The 22,736-nt window shown below is 47.7% G+C and overlaps 1 protein-coding gene across 2 annotated transcripts in view; it reads right to left on the bottom strand.

Annotated features, from left to right (window-relative positions):
- LOC311104177 (protein TANC2-like) overlaps positions 1-22,736 on the bottom strand; it is a gene marked incomplete at both ends in the record, with an annotated part of 72,165 nt that overhangs the window by 10,149 nt on the left and 39,280 nt on the right. For both annotated transcript variants that reach the window (XM_084145867.1, XM_084145868.1), the window contains 15 exons: positions 181-274; positions 357-542; positions 764-1,000; positions 1,104-1,226; positions 1,344-1,452; positions 1,664-1,995; positions 2,158-2,355; positions 2,548-2,798; positions 2,997-3,228; positions 7,096-7,217; positions 7,501-7,782; positions 9,629-9,754; positions 13,853-14,101; positions 14,465-14,657; positions 16,483-16,631. In XM_084145867.1, coding sequence (XP_084001993.1) covers positions 181-274; positions 357-542; positions 764-1,000; positions 1,104-1,226; positions 1,344-1,452; positions 1,664-1,995; positions 2,158-2,355; positions 2,548-2,798; positions 2,997-3,228; positions 7,096-7,217; positions 7,501-7,782; positions 9,629-9,754; positions 13,853-14,101; positions 14,465-14,657; positions 16,483-16,631 — 2,883 coding nt within the window. The remainder of the gene's footprint in view (positions 1-180; positions 275-356; positions 543-763; positions 1,001-1,103; positions 1,227-1,343; positions 1,453-1,663; positions 1,996-2,157; positions 2,356-2,547; positions 2,799-2,996; positions 3,229-7,095; positions 7,218-7,500; positions 7,783-9,628; positions 9,755-13,852; positions 14,102-14,464; positions 14,658-16,482; positions 16,632-22,736) is intronic.

Below are 22,736 nucleotides of genomic sequence, written 5' to 3'. Positions count from 1 at the left end.
CTAATGACCATCAGCTACTAATGACCATCAGCAGCATCAGAGCTTGGAGAAGCCTAATTACCGTGACTAAACGGTCACGTGGAATTTGACTGCTTTCATGACTTGTGACCGCCAGTGTCGCGGTAATACGGTCACCGCAACAGCCCTAGCCATACACAAACACACCAAAATAACACGTACCAGTCTCTCCCCAGAGTGTGTCAAAGTTGTTGATCTGTGCTCGCTCCTCCTCCTCCTCGTCCTTCTCTGGCAGGTCCAATAGGTAAGAGGCGATCTGTACAGGAGGCAACATTCAGACTTAGTGTGTGTACGGTATGTGTGTTTGTGTGTGTGTGTGTGTGTGCCCGTGCGTGTACCTCTGTGTATCCCATGCTGGCCCCTGCTATAAGGGCCTGCTGGACAGCGTGACTCTTGGTGAAGGCTCCTTGGGGCTGTCCATCAGGGTTCCAGTCACTCTGCACCAGGAACTTGACCACCTGCAGGTGTCCTCGCAGTGCAGCGTGCACCAGCGCACACTGACCCTTCCTGTCGAGGTGGTCCACCTACACACAGGAAGAGAGAGAGGGTCACTATACACATGCATACACACAGACATCACACGCAGACACTGTTCAAAAATACCTATTGGTAAGTTTTGCCCAGTAGGTGACACCATGGCTGGCAGAGAGTTCTATTGTGTTGTGTAAATGCATCATAATGCTGTTGTAATAAACCTCAATGGCCAAAGTGACAGTATGCACAGTTGTGGTGGTTGGTTCCTGACCTTGGCCTTGCAGGCGCAGAGCGCGATGACAATGGGCAGGTGTCCAGCGGCGGCGGCGTAGCCCAGCGGGGTGAGGCCGCTGTCCGACTCCCCGTCTACGTGCGCTCCGTTCTCCAGCAGCAGGCCGGCTGTCTCAGCGTAACCCAGGTGGGCGTGGACACATAGCACTGGGGCATTGTGCAGAACCTCCGAACGGTAGTTAACATTGGCTCCGCCCAGGACCAACAAACGGCTCACCTAGAGGGAGGAGACTAGTGTCAAACATATAACCAATACACCAAACATCTAATGCAATAGTGCTTTGGTTAGGCCACTGCTGGTGTGAGTGTGTGTCCAGTACCTTGATGTTGGGTGTGTAGAGGTTCCTCAGTGAGGCCAGAGCAGTGGAGAGCCCCTCTGTGCTGTAAGAGACCCACAGCCCCTGCAGGACAGACGAGGAGACCCCAACCTTCTTACTCAGGCCCTGTGGAGAAGATAACAGTAATATCAACAACAATGTTACTGCACAGTGGGTAGAAGCTGTAGACCCAGATGTTGGAGGTGTGCTTGTGTGCTGAGTTGTGTGGTGGTGTGTCGTTACCTTGAAGATGTGTGCTTTGAGGATGTGGTGGCCCAGCTCGATGGTCTGCTGCCGGTTCAGTTTGCCCTCCTGACGTGAGAACCAGAAGGCCAGGAGCGTGTGGCCACTCCTACAGTCACAGAGAGATAGAGGAGGAGAAGAAGGGATGAAGAAAAGAGTGAGAGTGGAGAAAGACAGATGTAGAGAGAGGGAGAGAAATTTAATGAGAAAGAAGAACAGAAAGCTCCACAAATTCAAGCTGTAAACATTGATGTTCCAGGTACACACTGGCTTTGCAGAGGGTCTCGTTTGTTCCTCTCAGTGGATCAGTGTTTCCCTACCTTGGGTCACAGAGGAACTTGGTCTTCTCCCCATCCTCCCTCCAGATGAGCCACTCCCTGAAGGAGGGGTGTGTGAACATACGCGTTCCGTCCCTCCTCCGCACCAGGAAGGGTGACAGCAGCTCCAGTCTCCCCTGGAAGTCCTCCCAGTCCAGGGCGGGGCCTCGCACGGCACCAGCGTTCACCGCCCCGTACGCCTGCTCGTCCGTGAGGGGGTGGAGGGAGGCCACGGCCACGTTGAGCAGGGGGAGGGCACGCTCAAAGGACGACTGGGTGGGGAAACGCATGTTGAGCTGCAGAAGGTACACCTCAGCCAGGCTCACCGGCACCACCTGTGGGGGAGACATGGAGAAACACCTCGGGTCAGTTTTGTAACGAAACATCATATGAACGTTCACAGAGAGAGATAAACACACAAACAGGCAGAGTATGGAACACAAGCAGAAACCTTGAGACATACAGTATACAGCTCCATGACCTGGACACCGACTCACCTTGAAGCTGGAGCTCTTGAGCACCAGGTAGCCCTTCTCGATGAGGTCCAGCGTGAGCTTCAGGTAGAGGTAGGAGCCGCGGCTCAGGGCCTTGAGGTGGGTGCTCAGCTTGGCGAAGGCTGCGTTGTCCAAACGCCCGTTGAGAGACACGTTGCTCTGGATCTCAGCACTGCCCTGGATCCGCTGCAGCAGGTAGCCCTGCAGGCCAGGTCGGGAAGAGAATGGAGTTCAGCATCATGATAACTCGTGGGGGGCTTTTATCACAATAGTTGATGATAATCGTTTTAAATCGTGATTGCCTACTTTTACTACAATGATTGAGGTTGAAGTGAGAGATGATCTGACAGTAAAGATGTCAGACAGATCGTTTGGTGTGAACCTGAACCCTACCTGCAGGTCCTGGTCTATGGCATCATTCTCCTCAAGGCGGTCAAGAGAGATACGGTGGAACGGGAGGGGATGTGTGATCTCCTGTAGGGAGGTCCTGACGGTGACCACCAGTTTGAGCCAGGGAGGGAAGCGTTCCATGGTCTTACACAGGAAGGAGGTGATGGTGTCGCCGTAGTCCGGCTTGTGGAACTCTGCCTCATTCAGCCCGTCTACCAGGATGATCAGGTCCTCCTCACATGCTATCTTCCTCTCTGATGAACACAAAGACAACAAGGTTGTTTATCAGGACAAGGAGTGGAGAGAATAAACTATTAGCTACTGAGATGGGACATTTTATGTAGTTTTTTTTGGAATACATGAATGGAGTTGGCCCAAACCCTGAGAGAAAATAACAAGTTATCAAATGTACAGCTCCTATGCAGTTCCATAAAACCTTGAACCCCCCTGACCTCTGTGCAGGATGTCGAGGGGCTCCAGCACGCCCCTCCTGAAGGCATTGAGGGGATCCTGGACACAGGAGCGCAGACTGAGGGTGGTCTGCAGGTGGGGCTCCCGCAGCAGCTGCTCCCTGTAGGCCATGAGCTGGGGCGCCCGGCACAGCAGAGCCGCCACGTTGTGGACAAACTCTGGCACCAGGCACGTGTAGGCGTTGTCCGCCTGGCAGTAGTGGTACGCCACCACCTGGGGGCGATAGAGAGTGGAGGTGAATGGGGTAGGGGGAGAAAAAAAAAATCATTTTATATAGGTGATCCCATTGAAATTGAAAATATATTTTAGATTTTATCTACAGTGAGAGAAAAAAGTATTTGATCCCCTGCTGATTTTGTACGTTTGCCCACTGACAAAGACATGATCAGTCTATAATTTTAATGGTAGGTTTATTTGAACAGTGAGAGACAGAATAACAACAAAAAAATCCAGAAAAACGCATGTCAAAAATGTTATAAATTGATTTGCATTTTAATGAGGGAAATAAGTATTTGACCCCTCTGCAAAACATGACTTAGTACTTGGTGGCAAAACCCTTGTTGGCAATCACAGAGGTCAGACGTTTCTTGTAGTTGGCCACCAGGTTTGCACACATCTCAGGAGGGATTTTGTCCCACTCCTCTTTGCAGATCTTCTCCAAGTCATTAAGGTTTCGAGGCTGACGTTTGGCAACTCGAACCTTCAGCTCCCTCCACAGATTTTCTATGGGATTAAGGTCTGGAGACTGGCTAGGCCACTCCAGGACCTTAATGTGCTTCTTCTTGAGCCACTCCTTTGTTGCCTTGGCCGTGTGTTTTGGGTCATTGTCATGCTGGAATACCCATCCACGACCCATTTTCAATGCCCTGGCTGAGGGAAGGAGGTTCTCACCCAAGATTTGACGGTACATGGCCCCGTCCATCGTTCCTTTGATGCAGTGAAGTTGTCCTGTCCCTTTAGCAAAAAAACACCCCCAAAGCATAATGTTTCCACCTCCATGTTTGATGGTGGGGATGGTGTTCTTGGGGTCATAGGCAGCATTCCTCCTCCTCCAAACACGGCGAGTTGAGTTGATGCCAAAGAGCTTGATTTTGGTCTCATCTGACCACAACACTTTCACCCAGTTCTCCTCTGAATCATTCAGATGTTCATTGGCAAACTTCAGATGGGCCTGTATATGTGCTTTCTTGAGCAGGGGGACCTTGCGGGCACTGCAGGATTTCAGTCCTTCATGGCGTAGTGTGTTACCAATTGTTTTCTTGGTGACTATGGTCCCAGCTGCCTTGAGATCATTGACAAGATCCTCCCGTGTAGTTCTGGGCTGATTCCTCACCGTTCTCATGATCATTGCAACTCCACGAGGTGAGATCTTGCATGGAGCCCCAGGCCGAGGGAGATTGACAGTTATTTTGTGTTTCTTCCATTTGCGAATAATCGCACCAACTCTTGTCACCTTCTCACCAAGCTGCTTGGCGATGGTCTCGTAGCCCATTCCAGCCTTGTGTAGGTCTACAATCTTGTCCCTGACATCCTTGGAGAGCTCTTTGGTCTTGGCCATGGTGGAGAGTTTGGAATCTGATTGATTGCTTCTGTGGACAGGTGTCTTTTATACAGGTAACAAACTGAGATTAGGAGCACTCCCTTTAAGAGTGTGCTCCTAATCTCAGCTCGTTACCTGTATAAAAAGACACCTGGGAGCCAGAAATCTTTCTGATTGAGAGGGGGTCAAATACTTATGTCCCTCATTAAAATGCAAATCAATTTATAACATTTTTGACATGCGTTTTTCTGGATTTTTTGTTGTTGTTATTCTGTCTCTCACTGTTCAAATAAACCTACCATTAAAATTATAGACTGATCATGTCTTTGTCAGTGGGCAAACGTACAAAATCAGCAGGGGATCAAATACTTTTTTCCCCTCACTGTAGATATCTCTGATTATCACACATTATTTTTCCAAAGAGAGTGGTCAATTTAACTGAATCCACAAGAGGGCGCAAATCAACCCACAAAAATATATTTTGTCTTGAATCTTCAGCACGTAACAATCAAATAAAACACAAACCAAACAGGCCTAGGTGACAGTCTGTGCCAACTAACCACTATCATCTTTATGACACAAGAGTTAGAGCGGACTGAAGCCCAGCGACAGATTGAGGCTTCATTAAAAAAAACACTGTTGAAAAACAATACCATGTTACATTATTCATTGAAGAGTGATGCCTGCCTGTGTAGCTTGTTGTGACTGTCGGGTCTTTGTTTGTCTGTAGTGTGTCAGATGAGCTGACTGGCACTGAGACCCTGGGGGTGGTGATATGGCAGACAGATAAGGTAGAAGTTGCCTCTTACCGCTGGTACTTTTTAACCCCCTGTTGGATAAGGTTAGGCAGTCTGATCCTAGATCTGTAGTTTAATGTATGGTTTAATACAGCACCGCCTTGGATAGAGTGGACTTGGGAGTGCTGAGAAAAGCTAGTAGGCTTCACAGACTGGCTCCAACGTAAAGCTTCCCTCAGGAATATTTCAGACTAGATTAGAGAGCTTCACTCCAAAAGTCATACACAGATTCATAGCCGTATGCTTCTGGCCACTGACATCCACAGGGATCTGAAGCTAAAAGTGGTCTGTGTGTAGTATTTGTGATGCTTGTGTGTGCTTGTGTAGTGTGTAGAAAGTGTGTGTGTGTGGGGTCAACCACTGGAGCAGGCTGTCATTAAGAATGCATGTGGACGCTAAGGGGATCTAATGGCTCGGCTGGAACACTGCTCCCTGGCCTATGCATATTTCATTAGGTCATAGCACAGAGAGACAGAGGGAACGAGAGAGAGAGAGGACGGAGGGAACGAGAGAGAGAGAGAGAGAGAGAGAGAGAGAGAGAGAGAGAGAGAGAGAGAGAAGAGAGAGAGAGAGAGAGAGAGACAGAGGGAACGAGAGAGAGAGAGAGAGAGAGAGAGAGAGAGAGAGAGAGAGAGGAGAGAGAGAGAGAGAGAGAGAGAGAGAGAGAGAGAGAGATGAGAGAGAGAGAGAGAGACAGAGGGAACGAGAGAGAGAGAGAGAGAGAGAGAGAGACAGAGGGAACGAGAGAGAGAGAGAGAGAGAGAGAGAGAGAGAGAGAGAGAGAGAGAGAGAGAGAGAGAGAGAGAGAGAGAGAGAGAGAGAGAGAGAGAGAGAGAGAGAGACAGAGGGAACGAGAGAGAGAGAGAGAGAGAGATGAGAGGAGAGAGAGAGAGGAGAGAGAGAGAGAGAGAGAGAGAGAGAGAGAGAGAGAGAGAGAGAGAGAGAGAGAGAGAGGAGAGAGAGAGAGAGATGAGAGAGAGAGAGAGAGAGAGAGAGAGAGAGAGAGAGAGAGAGTGAGAGAGGAGAGAGAGAGAGAGAGAGAGCAAGGAAGAGAGCTGACAGCTTTCCCTTTGTTTTTCTGCTGCCCTCTGCACAACACCGGCAGTCATGAAAATGGAATGGAGAGAGAGATAGAGAGAGAGAAAGAGAGATGGAGTGAAGAGCCAGATTGGATAGCAGGAGTTGACAGTGGACGGAGGAAGAGGGAGAGTGCTAAGTGAATTAAGGAAGACATTAGCATCAGTGTTGCTAGAGCGGATGGGTTAAGGACATAGAGAGAGAGCATGGAGAGAGAAAAGGAGAGATAAAAGGATGTAGATAGAACAGAATGCCGATAATGGAGAGAATGAGAGAAGAGCGGCAGCGGAGAGAGAGAATGAATAATAGAGTGAGCAGGGAGAGGACAAGGCCACAAGGAGGTGAGAGGGCAGAGACAGCTAGCAAACCAGGAAATAGGAAAGAGCTGCTGACACTGAAGAACAAAGGAGCAGGTGTGCAGGCATTGATTTCAGACCAGCATCAACACACCCTCCCCCTTAGCAATGTCTCAATGATCAGTTTATTTGTTGAATCCGGGCCATGTTCAGTAGGGCACACCGTTGTAGAACGTTCAAATATAAATAGAATACAGTGTAAACCAGACATGTACCTCTGAGCAACGATTCACCCAGCTGGTCAGGGTGGTTTTGAATGGTACTTAAGACTACTGAGATGCAGTCGTGATGTGGTGGTGTAGTGTTGTACCTGTGAGGCGAGCCTCCGTAAAGCCTCCTCCTGGCGTCGCCTCATCTCGGGGGTGCCAGGGCAGCTGCCACCCAGGGTGCCATGGGAGTGCTGGGGCTGGGTGAGGGGCAGGGTCTCCCCATCTGAGAGAGAGAGAGAGAGAGAGAGAGAGAGAGAGAGAGGGAGGGAAGGGAGGGAGCGAGTGAGGGGGCAGAAAGAGTGCATCTACTGTGTGCATTATTTACACACACACACACACACACACACACACACACACACACACACACACACACACACACACACACAAGGATGCTTTTTATACGCATCTTAAGACACATACCCAGTACAACAGGCCCTTCTAGCAGCAGCCAGCATGGATCATAGTTACAAACACACACACACTCCTGTAGGACAGTATAAGCATACGTTTGGGCGAGGCGTGGGGGCTGTCCGAGGCGATCTGTCTCATGCGGTTGCCGTGGCAGCTGAGTGCCACCAGGCGGGAGATGATAGCGGTCTTGCCGAAGCCCACGTTGCCCACGACAACCACACCTCGATTGGCTGCCGAGTCATCGCCGCGAAGACGGGCGTCCACTTCCTGGAAGAGCCACTCTCTCCCGGTGAAGAGCGAGTCAGCTGTCAGGCTGGGCACCTCGAAGAGGAGGGGCTTGAGGGCGATATCCGGGGGGCGGTAGGGGGCAAAGTGTACTGGAGAGAGAGAGGAAGGGGACAGATTATAGGTGAGGGAAAAGACACAGGACTTGATGTGTAGAGTCCACTGCACTGTCATTCTGATTTCCTCAGTGCAACGTCAGCTCGTCACCCATAGAGGGGGATGTTCATCAAAATAAGACACACCATGGGTGAACTCCACCATTAGGCTTCATATTAAGAACTACATAATGAAACAGAATTACTAAGTGTATGGTAGATACTGTCTGTATATAACAAGTGCATATGGTTAGCAGAGTGGGGGATATGGGATTAGATAACATATTGTAGTAGAGGGATACTGTACTGTACTCCTACTAATACAGTAACACTACTGTGAATGCACCACTAGTTTAACAAGCACATCATTATAATGTGGCATTAACTGACGTAGAACAGTATAATGCCTTATAATGGGAGGGAGGGGGAGAAGAGAAAGAGAGGTGTATCACTTACGTGAGTTAGATTGCCAGGCATGGCTGTTAGCGGAAGCTGAGGCAGAGGACAGAGGAGAGAGACAACGCATGAGAGAGAGAGAGAGCAAGAGAGAGAGAGAGCGAGGGAGAGAGAGAGCAAGAGAGAGAGAGAGAGAGAGAGCAAGAGAGAGAGAGAGAGAGAGAGAGATGGAAGGGGAGGGGGAGGAGAAAGGGGAAGATGGATGGGAGGGTTGGTGCAGCTGGCTAGCAGGAGAGGGGATGGTGAGAGGGAGGGAGGGAGGGAGGTGGGGAGCAGAACCACACCCAAAGTTTCATCCCTGATCCTAGGATGAAGCCTCAGACACATACAAATATCGTGTGAGCATATTTGAATGTATCTGAGCTCGTTCTTGGACCCATTTTTTCTGTCCATGCCTCAGAGCCGTGGTTGTGAGTGTGTGCGTGTCCAGTAGTTCTGTACTCTTGAGTAAGAAAGGCAAAGGTAACGCGATATCTCTGTATGAGTTTTCATTCCCGGTGTGGTCTGATCTTAGGGAGAAAGTGCTGTGGTAAGCATTGTAGTGTGGCAGGCAGGGGGCTAAAAATACAGTCAGAGAGAGGGGGAATAGAGAGAGAGGAATACAGAGAGGGAGAAGTATGGAGAATTGGAGATAGAAAGATAGGGTGTGTGCGTTTGTGTTTATACATCTGCGTATCTGTGTGTGTGTGCATGTGCAAGTCTGTTTGTGTGTGTTTGTGCGTGTTCAATGTGTGTGTTCAGTGTGTGTGTGTCTTCGCTAGTGTGTGTGTGATTTAAGCCTTTTAAAGCCTTGGCCATGAGTGATGGGGCCTCAGACAGGACCCCTGCAGTGACAGATGAGCCAGGGAGTGGTGAGGAGGAAAGTCAATAACATTGATCTGGGAGGGGAGACGGATTAAGGTGTACCAGGGGGTGTGTGTGTGTGTGTGTGTGTGTGTGTGTGTGTGTGTGGTGTACCAGGCCCAAAGGGAGGGTTGCATCACCCAATACCAGGCAGGGAGAGGGGTTTAGAGGGACAGACTGCACCAAGTATGTCTACACAGATATACACTCACCTCACAAATCATACTTACTAACACACTGACTTACATGTATACTCAAACACACACACACACCTAGACAGATTTTGGGCGTGGTCAATGTAGAATGGGAGTAAATGGGAAGATGAAGCAGATTTAGCACACCCAACAAAATTACCCCTGACAACCCCAGTCCCTAAATCACCCCACCTCCACTCCCTGACCCACACCCAAAAATGCCCCCACACCCATTTCCTCATCCATCTACTCCCCCCACCAGTATCCCACACTACTCAGACCCTCACCAGCCCACTTATCCAACCCCACCAATCCACCCACACCCCCACCCAGAGTGATATGAGGCCTACCTCTGAGGTCGTGTCCGGAGCGCCCGGCCCCAGAGTTCTGCCGGGGCATCCTGAGGGAGGTCCTCAGGGGAGTGTGTCTCTGCTCATCCAGGTAGGCCAGGTCCTCTAGGTGGGCCGAACTCGTGGCTAATGTGTGTGCGTGCGTGTGTGTGTGTGTGTGAAGTAAATGGGTGCAACAGATGAGAGAGAAGAAAAACAGAGTTAGTCAAACAAAGCAAGGAATCACTGAACCGCCTAAACCTGAATGCTAAATTGCTAATGCTAACAACAGACACCCTTGGAAATAGATAAACATATCAGTTCCATACCTCACCATTGAGATCCACTACAAACCAGCACCATTTGAAATCCAACTCCAAGCAAACAGAAGTGTTTTAAACGGTCAGAGTCCAAGACTAATGTGAACTAATGTGTGTAGCTATAGCATGGTAGAGTGTATGTGTGTGTGAGCCTGTGTGAAAGTGTGTGACCTCATACACACCAAACACACTTCCTTCCTCGGACGACCCATTTTCCAGATATTTTGTTTAGTTTTTCCCTCTCTGTTAACAATATTCCCAAGTCCGGAGCTCTTCCAGTTGTCCCAAAAAACACTGTCTCTCAAAAAAAGAGTAGGAAGATAAATGCAGTAAAGAGTTTTTAGCATTAGGATAAGAGCTTTATGGAGAATGACAGAGATAACCTCGTGCTACAGGGAGGGACACAATGCACCTCCTTCCTTCCTGTCAGGAAAAGAGTGTAATCCTGTTTTTTAATGGGCTTCAATAAAACCCTGCATACCCACATACCACAAAGTTCTGAACCACTGGGCTAGCTGGCGCTAACAACAATTATATCAAAGGAAATAAGTTCTATCCACCACTCACCTAAACTGCAACCCCTGATCTGTTTTACCTATGGCAGGGATCCCTTCCAGACTAGTACCTTTCCACTGCAATACAGCTAAAACTGTAGCAGGCGTGTGGCTTGTGGGATCTCAGATTTACGGTGGTTTGCGGGGACCTTGGTGTGGGCGAGCAGCTGTATTAGACTTAGATTTTAGATGTGTTTATTAGTCACATGCACAGGGTCGCAGATCTAATTGCAGGGTACAGTGAAATTCTTAAGCTCAGAGCTCCAACAGTACAGGTCAAAAAGAGAAGTGAATGAAACAATAATAAAAATAATAATATATACATATTTAAAACATAATCAATGATAAATGTCCATGGGGGGTAGCCACTGCCATAGCTCATAGGGCTTGACGTGGCGCTATGGGGACATTTTGCTTAGGTGGAGTTGGGTTTGTGTTTTATGTGTTTTTAATAGTCATTGCTATGTGAGAAAAGTGCTGGTGAGAGAGAGAGAGAGAGAGAGAAGGAAAGTGGGAGGGAGGTGTGCGTTTCTGCAGAACAGAATGTCAAGGCTCATAAGGTAGCCTCTCTGTCAGTTGGAGTAATCTAGTGCATTTGAACCAGGAGATCAGAGCCATTTTGAAAGTGAGCTTGACTACATAGGATGAAAGCGAGCAGACGGAGACGCAAGAGGCAGGAGGAAGAGATGGAGGAGGAGGTAGTTGGAAGAGGAAGGCAAGAGAGAGGAGAGGTGAGGAGAGAAATAGATGAGCTAGAGGGAAAGGGGAGGGAGCGAGGTAGAGGTAAAGAAAGAGATAAAGAGAAAGAGAGGATATATGGAGTGAGAGCAGAGAGCCTCTCGTTCAGAGCCCAGTGTGGGTGGCTGCCCCTGCTCTGCTCCTGAGGCGTGTAGCTGGACAGCAGACCAGAACATCTCTACCTAGTGCTCCCCTGCTCCCTCTGAGCAATGACCCTCACTGAATCACTCTTCTCCTCTCCTGTCAGTAGCTTGTGTGTGATGATCAAAGCTCTCTATACAGTCTTTCAATCCACCATTTCACAATGTCCCCAGTTTACAGGATGCCACAGGCTAGGGCTGTGTTTATAAGCTGACATATTGTCATATTTGACATGACAGTTGTCCCATTATCACTTCCAGGCTTGCAATTCGACTGAGACCGAGTTATGTTGGGCAGAACATATAATCACAACAATCATCTATCCCTACATGAATTTTGGTGACGTCCAACAGAACACTGTCTCCAATTGGATGAGGAACTGTGGTGGCCTATTCCCCAGCTACCACCACAAAGTCCCCAAGGCCAAAGGATTGTGGGTCATATTATTTCCTATACTCCCACAGTAAACAGAGAGAATGCTGCAGTGGGGGGCTTGGGGCGCTGCACTCGTTCTCTCCAACATTCACCCTTTTTTATCTTGCTCCGCTGACAAGTTTCTCATTACCAGGCATTACCAGGGTGCCTCCCTCTTTCTATCTCTCTTTCTCTCTCTGTGTGATTCACTCCCTCCCCCAGTCACCAGAGGGACTATGCCCATGGCTTTGATGTTTCAGTGCTGCCTGGGCAAAGCCTCTCCATGCCCTGTTCATCCTCCCTCCTTTTCTTCTCTCTCCCCTTCTCTCTATCCATCTTGCTTACTCAGACTTCCCTCTCCCTCTCTCTCTACTAAACTAATCTTGCTCATTCCTTCCATCTTACCGTCCTGATGACTGGAATCTATGCCACACATTCTCCTATATCCGTTTCTCTTTTTTCTCTTTCTCCTTTTATCAGTGTCCCCACTATATCCGTCTGTTGGTAGCCCTTTCTCTCTTTATTCCTCTATCAGTTTGTCTCTCTCTCTTTATTCCTCTATCAGTTTGTCTATCTCTCTGTCTATCTCTCTTTATTCCTCTATCAGTTTGTCTATCTCTCTTTATGCCTATCAGTTTGTCTATCTCTCTGTCTATCTCTCTTTATTCCTCTATCAGTTTGTCTATCTCTCTTTATTCCTCTATCAGTTTGTCTATCTCTCGTTATTCCTCTATCAGTTTGTCTATCTCTCTGTCTATCTCTCTTTATTCCTCTATCAGTTTGTCTCTCTCTTTATTCCTCTATCAGTTTGTCTATCTCTCTTTATTCCTCTATCAGTTTGTCTATCTCTCTGTCTATCTCTCTTTATTCCTCTATCAGTTTGTCTCTCTCTCTTTATTCCTCTATCAGTTTGTCTATCTCTCTGTCTATCTCTCTTTATTCCTCTATCAGTTTGTCTATCTCTCTTTATTCCTCTATCAGTTTGTCTATCTCTCTTTATTTCTCTATCAGTTTGTCTATCTCTCTTTATTCCTCTATCCGTTTGTCTATCTCTCTGTCTATCTCTCTTTATTCCTCTATCAGTTTGTCAATCTCTTTATTCCTCTATCAGTTTGTCTATCTCTCTTTATTCCTCTATCAGTTTGTCTATCTCTCTTTATTCCTCTATCAGTTTGTCTATCTCTCTTTATTCCTCTATCAGTTGTATATCTCTCTGTCTCTCTCTTTATTCCTCTATCAGTTTGTCTATCTCTCTTTATTCCTCTATCAGTTTGTCTCTCTCTTTATTCCTCTATCAGTTTGTCTTTCTCTCTTTATTCCTCTATCAGTTTGTCTAGCTTTCTTTGCATCTCTATTCCTTTCCCTTTCTCTCTCCTATATCAATCTCCTCCCCCATTCTCCCACCATGCCTTAGCTTTCTTCCCTGACTCTTCAATAAGCTTTGTTTGCACTTCACTCCTCTCAGTGGCCTCTTAGAGGGCAGGTGTCAGAAGTCAAAAGAAAAGACCAAACAACGTAAACCCCGTTACGAGCACCGCAATCCCTTAAACACTGCTAGCCCAGCTCCATTCATCCCACTGGATAGGCCAAGTCAGAGGTGAGGAGCTACAGGCTTTTTTATAACTGGCTTGCTATGCTGCTTTTATATGCCCTGACATAGAGAGGACATTGGAAACACATGTTTGAACACTGTGGGGCTTTCCTCACCCTGAAGGAATGTTTTACCCTATTCCCATTAAAGTTAATGTCTGAGGGGCACAGGGGGTAAATAAGAGCACCAAAATGAGGTGGGAACATTCAGTCAGTGTCGGATGCTGAGTTGGGGGTCAATTCCAACTTGATAACTAGATATCACACATGGAAGTAATATAGCCAAACCCTATAAGGATTTTCTATTAATTATGAGTTTCAGGTCATTGTCTGAATGGAAATTGATATAGAACGGACCCAAACCTCCAAAGGGTAATGAATCTCCTACCTTTAGCGGCGCATTCATTTGAATGCCACTTTGGGCTAAAAGTGTGAAATGAAATGTGGTAAACAAATAAACAAGAGGCATGGCTGGCACAGTGACTCACCTGCCACAGAGTTGGGCCGGGGCATGAGGTAGAGGGGAATGGAGTGGGCAGAGTGGGCCGTCTCCATGCTCCTCTCTGGGATCTTGTTCAGGCTGTAGGTGGAGGCAGCCATGTTCTCATCCACGCGGTACAGGAACGAGTCTGTGCCCGAACACTTCTGGGTCTGCCACAGCTTCAGGCTACCCCGCGAGCCCTCCCCGTGCTTCCCCCCACCCCGGTCAGCATTCTCAGAGTAGCTGGTCAGCGTGGCTGTCAGATAAAAAGGTAGTTTAGACAAATATATGCAGTGTTACAGTTCTTTAGAGACTCTGCTTAGTTTAAAACTGATTAAGGCCCATGGAGCGAGTTTACTCTTCATTCAATTACAGACCTCAAAGTAAATGTTATAACAATAAGGACATCTCCCAACAGTAGAGCCAATAAGGATATAAAACAGACATATTTAAAGGCAGCTAACCCCATCACCTGGCTTTTCCAAAAATGTAAAGAATTAAAACATCAGAGTACATCAAATTGCTACAGAAAACATGGCTTTAAGTGTAAACATTTGGCATGCCAGGAAAGACATTGGAAACATAACTTCCACAAAATAAGTAAGCGTCTGTCCCTCACCGATGATGCCGCTGTCCCTGCTCTCCAGGGTGGAGGTGGGGCTGGTGATGGAGCCATAGGCACAGTCTCTGGAGGCGTGGTTCCCGGGGGCCCCTCCGGGGGGCAGCGTGGAGCAGGGGCTGCCTGCAGGGGGGGAGGCTGTGCTGCTGGCCAGGCTGGAGCAGGGGCTGATCCGCTGCGTCACTGACATCATGCCCTGGTAGATAGGGAGGAAGGAAGGAAGGGTCAGGTCTATACTGAAGTACAGTGATACACCAGACTGCATCAGCCAATGAGAAATTATCAGGTAAATTAGCCATGATTAAATTATGATCAGGCACAGCCAGTTGACACATGTACATAGTAGCCTACACACACCCTAGACCGACAAGATGATTGCTGATCCTAGCATTCTTTTTCATTGATACAGTCCTTGCCTGTCACATTATTCCAGTGCATGTGTAACCGTAGAGTCATCTGTTGTTTATGTATTTTGATGACTCCTGAATTTTTTTTCATGAGTGAACAATTTTTTGCAACATAATGAATTATAATTCAGTAGAATATCAATAAATGAATGTGAGCCACGGAAGTAGATTAGATCCAGTTGTGCTTTGATCTACTGAGCAGGGGCAGGGAGAGAGAGAGGCAAGCCCACCTCCGGGCATGCTGGATTCTTATTCCAGCCAATCTGTTCATCAATTATGCATGGCCCTTGCTCTAATTGAAAAATGAATTGACTTGGACATTAGTCATTTGCAAATAAATCGGGAGATTAGTCAGAATAGCATAGAAATACACAGAAGTGGCCGGAAGACCAGGATATGAGCAGAGGTGTGAGTGACTTCTTAGGGAAGGTTTGGTGCAAGACAGATGGCATCCAAGTGTGGAATGCTCCTTGGCCATGATAACAACTCTGTTGTGATTCTAGGCTGGATGTCTTTAGGGAGGCTCCATAGACATGATTATAGAACGGGAGGTTCCCTCCCACCTAACCTACCCAGACTGCATCTGCGTGCGTGGGAGTGGCAGGCCTCTAAATTGGGACTTGAGAAAACCAGGGCTGGGTTTTTGTTACCACTGCAGTTTGGCACGAAGGGCCGAACCAAAAGCATACTGCAATTCTGAGCTGTGTAGAACAAGGGGTGCATCTCAATAGTCTAAACAAGCTCTCCTTTCCTCTACTCTCCTCGTCTCCTTCCACTCATCTCAACAGATCAGAAAGTCAGATAAAAGCTAAATGAGCCAGAGCAGATGAAGGACAGGACACCAGAGGAAGGCACTAGTTAAGATGCACCCAAAGTGTGAAGTTTGGAGAAGTGGGTCAGGCTTTAAGGGGGAGTCGCTCCAGCACCGTTGGCGCTGCCATTGGATAGGCCTCTGTGGAGGCACACTGCTTAGACAAGAGGATGTGGCATGCAGCGGGCAGTTTTCATGACCGAGGTAGTGGGTCACCTTCCCCTGGCCCTCACCTGCCCTGTGTCACGGTCCGTTGGTTCTGCTCTGCAGGAGTGAAGGAGAGCCTAGTGTCACTGACTCCAAGCTAGGTTATCCATAACTCACAGGATTGATGTTCACAAACAGACCACATCTTCACAAACATCTTCTGAGCCAGCTCATTGTGGTGTCAGTGGCCATTGAGTTTGCCATAAACAAATTTAAAAAATCTACGAAATGGTCCCCTTGGTTCCGATGCTTAAGAGGCCTTGGGAAGTGATCCGCAAACCCCACTGTTTGGGGGTGTGCTTCTATGGATGTGAGGCCCCTATAAGCTGGACCACAGACATTGTGTGTTGGCCACCTGGCGACTATTGGAGTACCACTGATCTAGGAGAAACCCTTTACTTTTTATCCTGATGTCATGCTGGGTCTTTAAAGACTCAAAAGTATTGACAAACTAATACTATCATATTGTAACAGTGCATGACAGAAGGGTGCGTAACCTACCTGACCGTCGTCGTGTTCGTGCATGCTCTTACTGTACTGTGGTGTGTGTAGTGTGTGTGTGTATGTAGTGTGCATGCGTGTGTGTAACCTACCTGGTTGTCGTCGTGGTCGTCCATGTCGTACTGTGAGCCCGGCTGTCCCTCGTTCATCTTGTCTCCCAGTAGGAAGCCCAGGCGCGTCATCAGGGTGTTGGCTGCCTCGTCCACAGAGGGAGGGGGGCCCAGCTCCTGACTCTCCTCACCTGGAGGGAGGGAGGGAGGGAGGGAGGGAGGGAAAGGAGTCAGGTCAACACCGCAGTACAGCGATACAGATACCAGGAGAAATATGTATTGATCTGCAGCAGATTAAGCCTGAGGGGATCAATTCTCAATTCTGAAGCATAATGGGGCAACTCCTTAATCTAGTCAAAGAGCCGTTGGCTTGCTCTCAGTTTAGTTGAATTGAAAGAACCATGTGCACTGTTCATCCACCAAAGACAACCACCAAATCTCTCACCACAACACACACATAACTTAGAGACTAATCTACTGTGCTCGTAACAATTCCCCCAAACACAACAATACTACAGTTCCTACAACAAATCCCCTTAGAGGAAGTTCCTGTCCCTTACACACCCTGGCTATCAATCTGTCCTTCACAAAAAATGTAAGCTATCCCACAATCCCCTGCGGCAGGACGTCGGGTGGACTGTACATCAATCCTGTGTGAGAAGCAGAGGGATGGAGCGAGTGCGGCACAGCGTTGGGGAGAGCAAACGGGCTCTAGGACACTGAGGAATACCGGAGGGCTTGGAAGGATTTAGAACCCATTTCTCTCATTCAGACCAGGACCCCTCCACAAAAATAAGTCTGGGAGAGGAGACTGATGAAAAATGACTTATTTTCGCCTCACTGTTGTCTGTGATGAGCTTTTCCAAGCACAACTTCTGCCACGTATTAGTAGCTTGTGTTCAAGTAGGAGCTGTCCCTGCTTAGATATCCCCCTCTTTCACAAGGACGTCTCTTAATACTAAGGACAATCTGGCTAATCTTCTTGATTAAACAGCATGTTCATATTACATTCAGGCAATCAAGTTAATCAAGCTACTGGAATGCTCCGAGCATGTGCTTAATCCTCTGTGATGTTATTTAACCAGCTGACCGTTTTATTAGCATAAACAAGCGTCAGTGTAGTCTGTGCTCCGAGCCAATAGAAGACCCTTGAACGGCTCTCATCATCACTACGTGTTTAGCATCCAAATGAGGTGGCAGTCAGTCCAACGCAAAGACGGCAGATGGGAGAGGACCAACGCCCCGTCTCGATGAAAGTGTGGAGCGGAGAGAAAGAAGGAAGTGAAGACAGGAGTAGGCTAGGTGACACTTTTCTGCTCCTCTGAGAGACAGGTTGATGGGCAGGTCAAAAGGAAGTTACAGGCACCAATAAAAACAAGAGACGGCCATCTGGAAGCCTGGTCTGTTTGGCCACCAGCCACCACACCACCACAGACCATAAATCTGTTCAATGGAGACAACCCTGTGTGTCGACTACTCCGCTGTGTCAAAGCGACAAAATAAGACACACATTGCAATTGACCACACACACACACACACACACACACACACACACAGCTAGAAACAAATGCAGGCACTTGTTTATGCTAATGGAAAAAAAAGAAATACACCACCAGTGCACATTCAGGAGTGGTGGTGGTAGCGTTATTGGCGTAACACATCATTGTCCTGTCACTGTTAGAACACCTACACACACACTGGTTATAAAATGGCTGATTAGTCACCTATGCCTAAGAGAGAGGGAGATGGCACCACAGCTGAGGAAAGAGACTGCATAGAATCATTGATCTTCATTTTAATGTATTCTCTCGACCTAAATATGCCAACTATATAACTACAAGCACATCAAAAAATAGAACAGCTCTTTAGAGATCATCTTTTATTTCAGATCGTGTGAGCCAAAAAATGGCACAGAATTTAAATAATAAACCCATACAAATCCTGACACTACTGTATGATCACAGCTATCGTTCACCAGGATGAAGCATATGGACCTGAAAAAGAAGCAGGTACATTACAGTGCTCTGGTGGTTCTCCTTTCTCTCCCTCTCTCCACAGAATCTCACCCTGCTGAAGGAGTACAATAATGCAGATGGTCGTCATGGCAACTATCAGGGCACTACGGAATGTGCTCCTGGTTGCGTCTCTCTCTTTCTTTCCATCTCTCTCACCAGCTCTAGCCCTTTCGCACAGGCTCTCAAGACCTCTTTCTTTGTCTTTCTTCCACTGGTGGACTTAATGTCACGTTTTGAAAGCCTATAATTACTGCTGGATCCCACTGCTGACACCATTATGAGAGTCAATCTCTACAAGGCACATGGCTGGAAAATGTTGCTCATCAAACATGTCTGTTCAGAGGTTTCTCAAGCAGTATCAGCCGCTAACGATGACATTCTTTATTACTGAATAGCGTTGGATCCTTACTAGGACGGAAAAGAGCACAACCATAACAGTTGACACTTATTATCCCCCCCAGAAGAGACACACATCTATACTAGAGTGAGCTGTTAACCCCTCCTGGAGAGAGATGTAGACAGTGGCCATTAAATAGGTCAGACTGACTGCAGGGGGCTGGAGACTGACGGGGGTAATTTCAGCAACAGGAATTTTAACAGGAGAGCAGGGGAGGTGGACGGATTTATGACCAACAGGTTATCCCTGTTTGAATGACCCCTGTTGTAGTCATCTGCCAAGGAAAACACTGTTACAGTGGTTCATGTGCCGAGAACACACTGCAGACTGGAACTAGCTTGTTCTGGGCAGTTCAGGCCAAGCTTGGGTCACTGCAAGAAACCTCAGAAATGGCAATATAGTGCATAGTCAGACAGAACCCATCCTCGTGAGCTGCCCAACATTGTGCTAACTAGTGACTGGCCATGTCTGTAGTAGGTGGAGTTGGACAGCGTAGGGTCACAACAGCAACATTAACTATGTTCTGTTGGTCTGCCATGATGCCCCCCTTTTCCTCACTAGTTAATCCAAACAATAACAGCAGTAGCGTCTCCTCAGCTCAGATGTTAAAGTCATTCCACTCTGGGATACAAGACCCATGGGGAACCTCGTAAACATCCTAAAGTACCTTGGTCCCCGCCCCCTCCATTTTCCAGCAAGCTCTACTCTAACTGAGCGTGGTTCCCGTAAGAGGCACCGTTCATTATTTGTTTGTATTTACGGCAGGGAAAAGAAAACATCAGTTTGGTTGATGAAACCTCATGTCTTCTCTCTCAGCAGCTGTAATGCGCAAGGGTCTCAAAACAGGAGAGGAGATAGCAATTGGCTAAGTGGTTTTTGAGTGACGGCATATTAACCAATGACTGATATGATAGCATGGCTGGCAGAGGTGGTCAGGCTTCAACCCCAACATTTGAATTGCAAAGCCCTTGGAAAGCAGACTCCTCCTTCCAAGGCCAGTAGTGACAAAGCCTTTTGAAACAGCATGTGAAAAAAGCTTACGTTGCACTGAAATACAACACCCCACCACACAGTTGTGCATTTAATAGCTACAGAACGCTGACTGACGCTAGGAACCCGTAATCTAATAATTTTATTATCATTCCAATGGCACTGACACAATGTTTCCAACTCCTCTGGAGTGGGTTCATTACTGTACTTCTACAAATCACAACTATCTTGTAATGCAACTGAAGAAATGTTCTTTTTGTATTGAAAATGAAATGCCATCATAACAAAAACGACACATATTGAACTTGTTGGCAGGTCACCCATTGTTTTGATGACAATTTTGGTGGAGAGTCGGAGTTGATATTTTATTTTTAAGACAGACACAGACAGAGAGAGAGAGACCGAGATAGACCTTTAGGGGAGGTAAGATCACAAATGCCGTAAGTGCTATGCTCCGAAAGTACATGTCCGAAAATAAGTCAGCAAGCTGGTTTGAGTTAGTGGAGCTGCACAGAACAGAGTGGCTTCGGAGGTTCTGGGGGGTGGGTGGTGGTGGTGGAAGAGAGGCGAGGCTGGAAGATGAATGAGATGGGCCTGTCTGTATGGAGATCCAGCAATAAATACCCTCAACATATGTTGGAGACAGTATTAAAAGCAGTTGTGGAGACAGTAACTTGAGCACATAGGCTAAACAATTAAATTCTGCACTTCCTGTGCCAGCAAGAGTTAACAAACCACCTATAATTGTTTACAATCATCTGTGTTACAGTTGAACTGTGTCCTTATTATCTCACAAATTAACCGAAATTACATATACCTCAGTTCAATACAATATTGACACTATCTGAGTCTCTCTCTCTCTCTCTCTCTCTCTCTCTCCTCTCTCTCTCTCTCTCTCTCTCTCTCTCTCTCTCTCTCTCTCTCTCTTCTCTCTCTCTCTCTCTCTCTCTCTCTCTCTCTCTCTCTCTCTTCTCTCTCTCTCTCTCTCTCTCTCTCTCTCTCTCTCTCTCTCTCTCTCTCTCTCTCTCTCTCTCTCTCTCTCTTCTCTCTCTCTCTCTCTCTCTCTCTCTCTCTCTCTCTCTCTCTCCTCTCTCTCTCTCTCTCTCTCTCTCTCTCTCTCTCTCTCACACACACACACACACACACTCTCACACACTCTCACACACTCTCACACACTCTCACACACTCTCACACACCACTCAATACAATCGAACACCATTTATGCTGTGATCTCCTTCCATTTGCGTCGCCACATCTCCAACTAAATCTCCCTTAATCGAGACAGATGACACCTAGGCCATGCCTCCGGTCCATCTCCATCTCTCTTCGTGACAAACACTCCACACGGAGGCATTCCAATGAATTACATTTGATGAGCTGACAGAGGCGTAAAATGACGGAGGTAAAAAATACATGTCATTATCACAGGCTTTATTAGACAGATGCCATGCCTCCTCATCATCCAGACCCTCCTGTCTCTCACCGATACCTTGCTCTGGTGAGGGGACGAATGAGGCCTATGAACTACAGTACACACTGAGCTGTTATTAGTCTACGTGCTGTCAATCATTGACTACTACTATGGATCGTCTAATGGAGTCAGGTGGGGAGAGAGAGAAAGAAGAGCTTTGAATGAGCTGCGATGGACAACGAGACAGCCATTGTCTGCATTTAATAGCTCTCCACCCCTACTTTCACTCTTTCTCCTCCTCTTCCATACATTTCCATCTTTGACCATTAACATTCTCTCCATTCTCCACTTCTTCCCTCTATTCTCACCTCCTCCTTCTCCGCCCATTTCTTGTCCATCACTTTCTCCAGTGTGGCCTGTCTCAATGTGAGGCAGCTCTGAGGTGTGCTCATGGGACAAACAGCAGATATCCAACAACAATCTCCGGACTAATGAGGAGGCATGACCGACTCCTGTTGCTATAGCGTCGCCTCCACAACCCTGTTCCCGTCGCCGCCGCAAACACCTTTGTCGCGAACACCTCACTCTCGTGCGGGCACACGCCTTCCTCATCGACGCGACGCAATCCATGATTAGGTAAGAGCGTTGTACCCCCACGATGAGTGCAAAAGCAGCCCTTGCAAAAATGGGTCTGTATAGTTCCAGTAGTGTGATGTAAAATGAGCTGCTTTGTCCTGGTTCCTTTTTCCTACGTTGGACGGGACGGTGGAGGGGGAGGCGAGGCCTGCGCTGGCGGTTTGGTTGTTCTGTAAGGCTTCAGAGAATACAGCTGGCTGAGACTTCAACAGAAACCATAAGGAGTCCAAACACCACAGAGCGAGGGAGGAAAGGAGGGAGAGAGGGAGGGGGGCCAGCGAGAAACCACCAAGCTCATTCAGCGACCTCAGCATTGCTCTCTGCCTTTCTTTATGAAAAAGTGCTGTTAAAGTTGGGAGAAACGTCACACACACACATTTACACAAATGCTCTCTCACTCAGACAGATCAGTTCCTGACAGACCGAGGGGTCAGGCTTACCATACCAGTGCATATCCAGGTCAGTATTCTTGGCACAGGGAGAGGTTGATGTAGGGAGAGAAAGCTCCTATTCTGGAATGGGAGGACCCCCCTCCAAAAATGCACAAGCATACACCTACATTCACAGAGAAAGACAGACAGAAAAAGGGCAGGGAGCCACAGAGGAGCAGAGAGGGAACCACTAACCAGACAGAGAAAGAGAGATAGGGCTGGCTTGTGAAGAGGAGGTCCAGAGCACAGATGGTAATGCTTATGGGAAGTGTGTCAACCCAGGCTGTGCAGGGGGAGGGTAGAGTTACTCTGTTGTTGGGTCACAGACACGGGGACGGTCAAACAAGGGGCCCAGGGTCATCGCCCCTTTGACCTTGCCACCCCGAGAGCCGTCTGCAGCGGACAAGGGGGTGTCG

The sequence above is a fragment of the Coregonus lavaretus genome (genome assembly GCF_964263955.1).
Source record: "Coregonus lavaretus genome assembly, chromosome: 28".
NCBI lineage: Eukaryota > Metazoa > Chordata > Actinopteri > Salmoniformes > Salmonidae > Coregonus > Coregonus lavaretus.
This window is presented reverse-complemented; position numbering and strand designations above follow the sequence as displayed.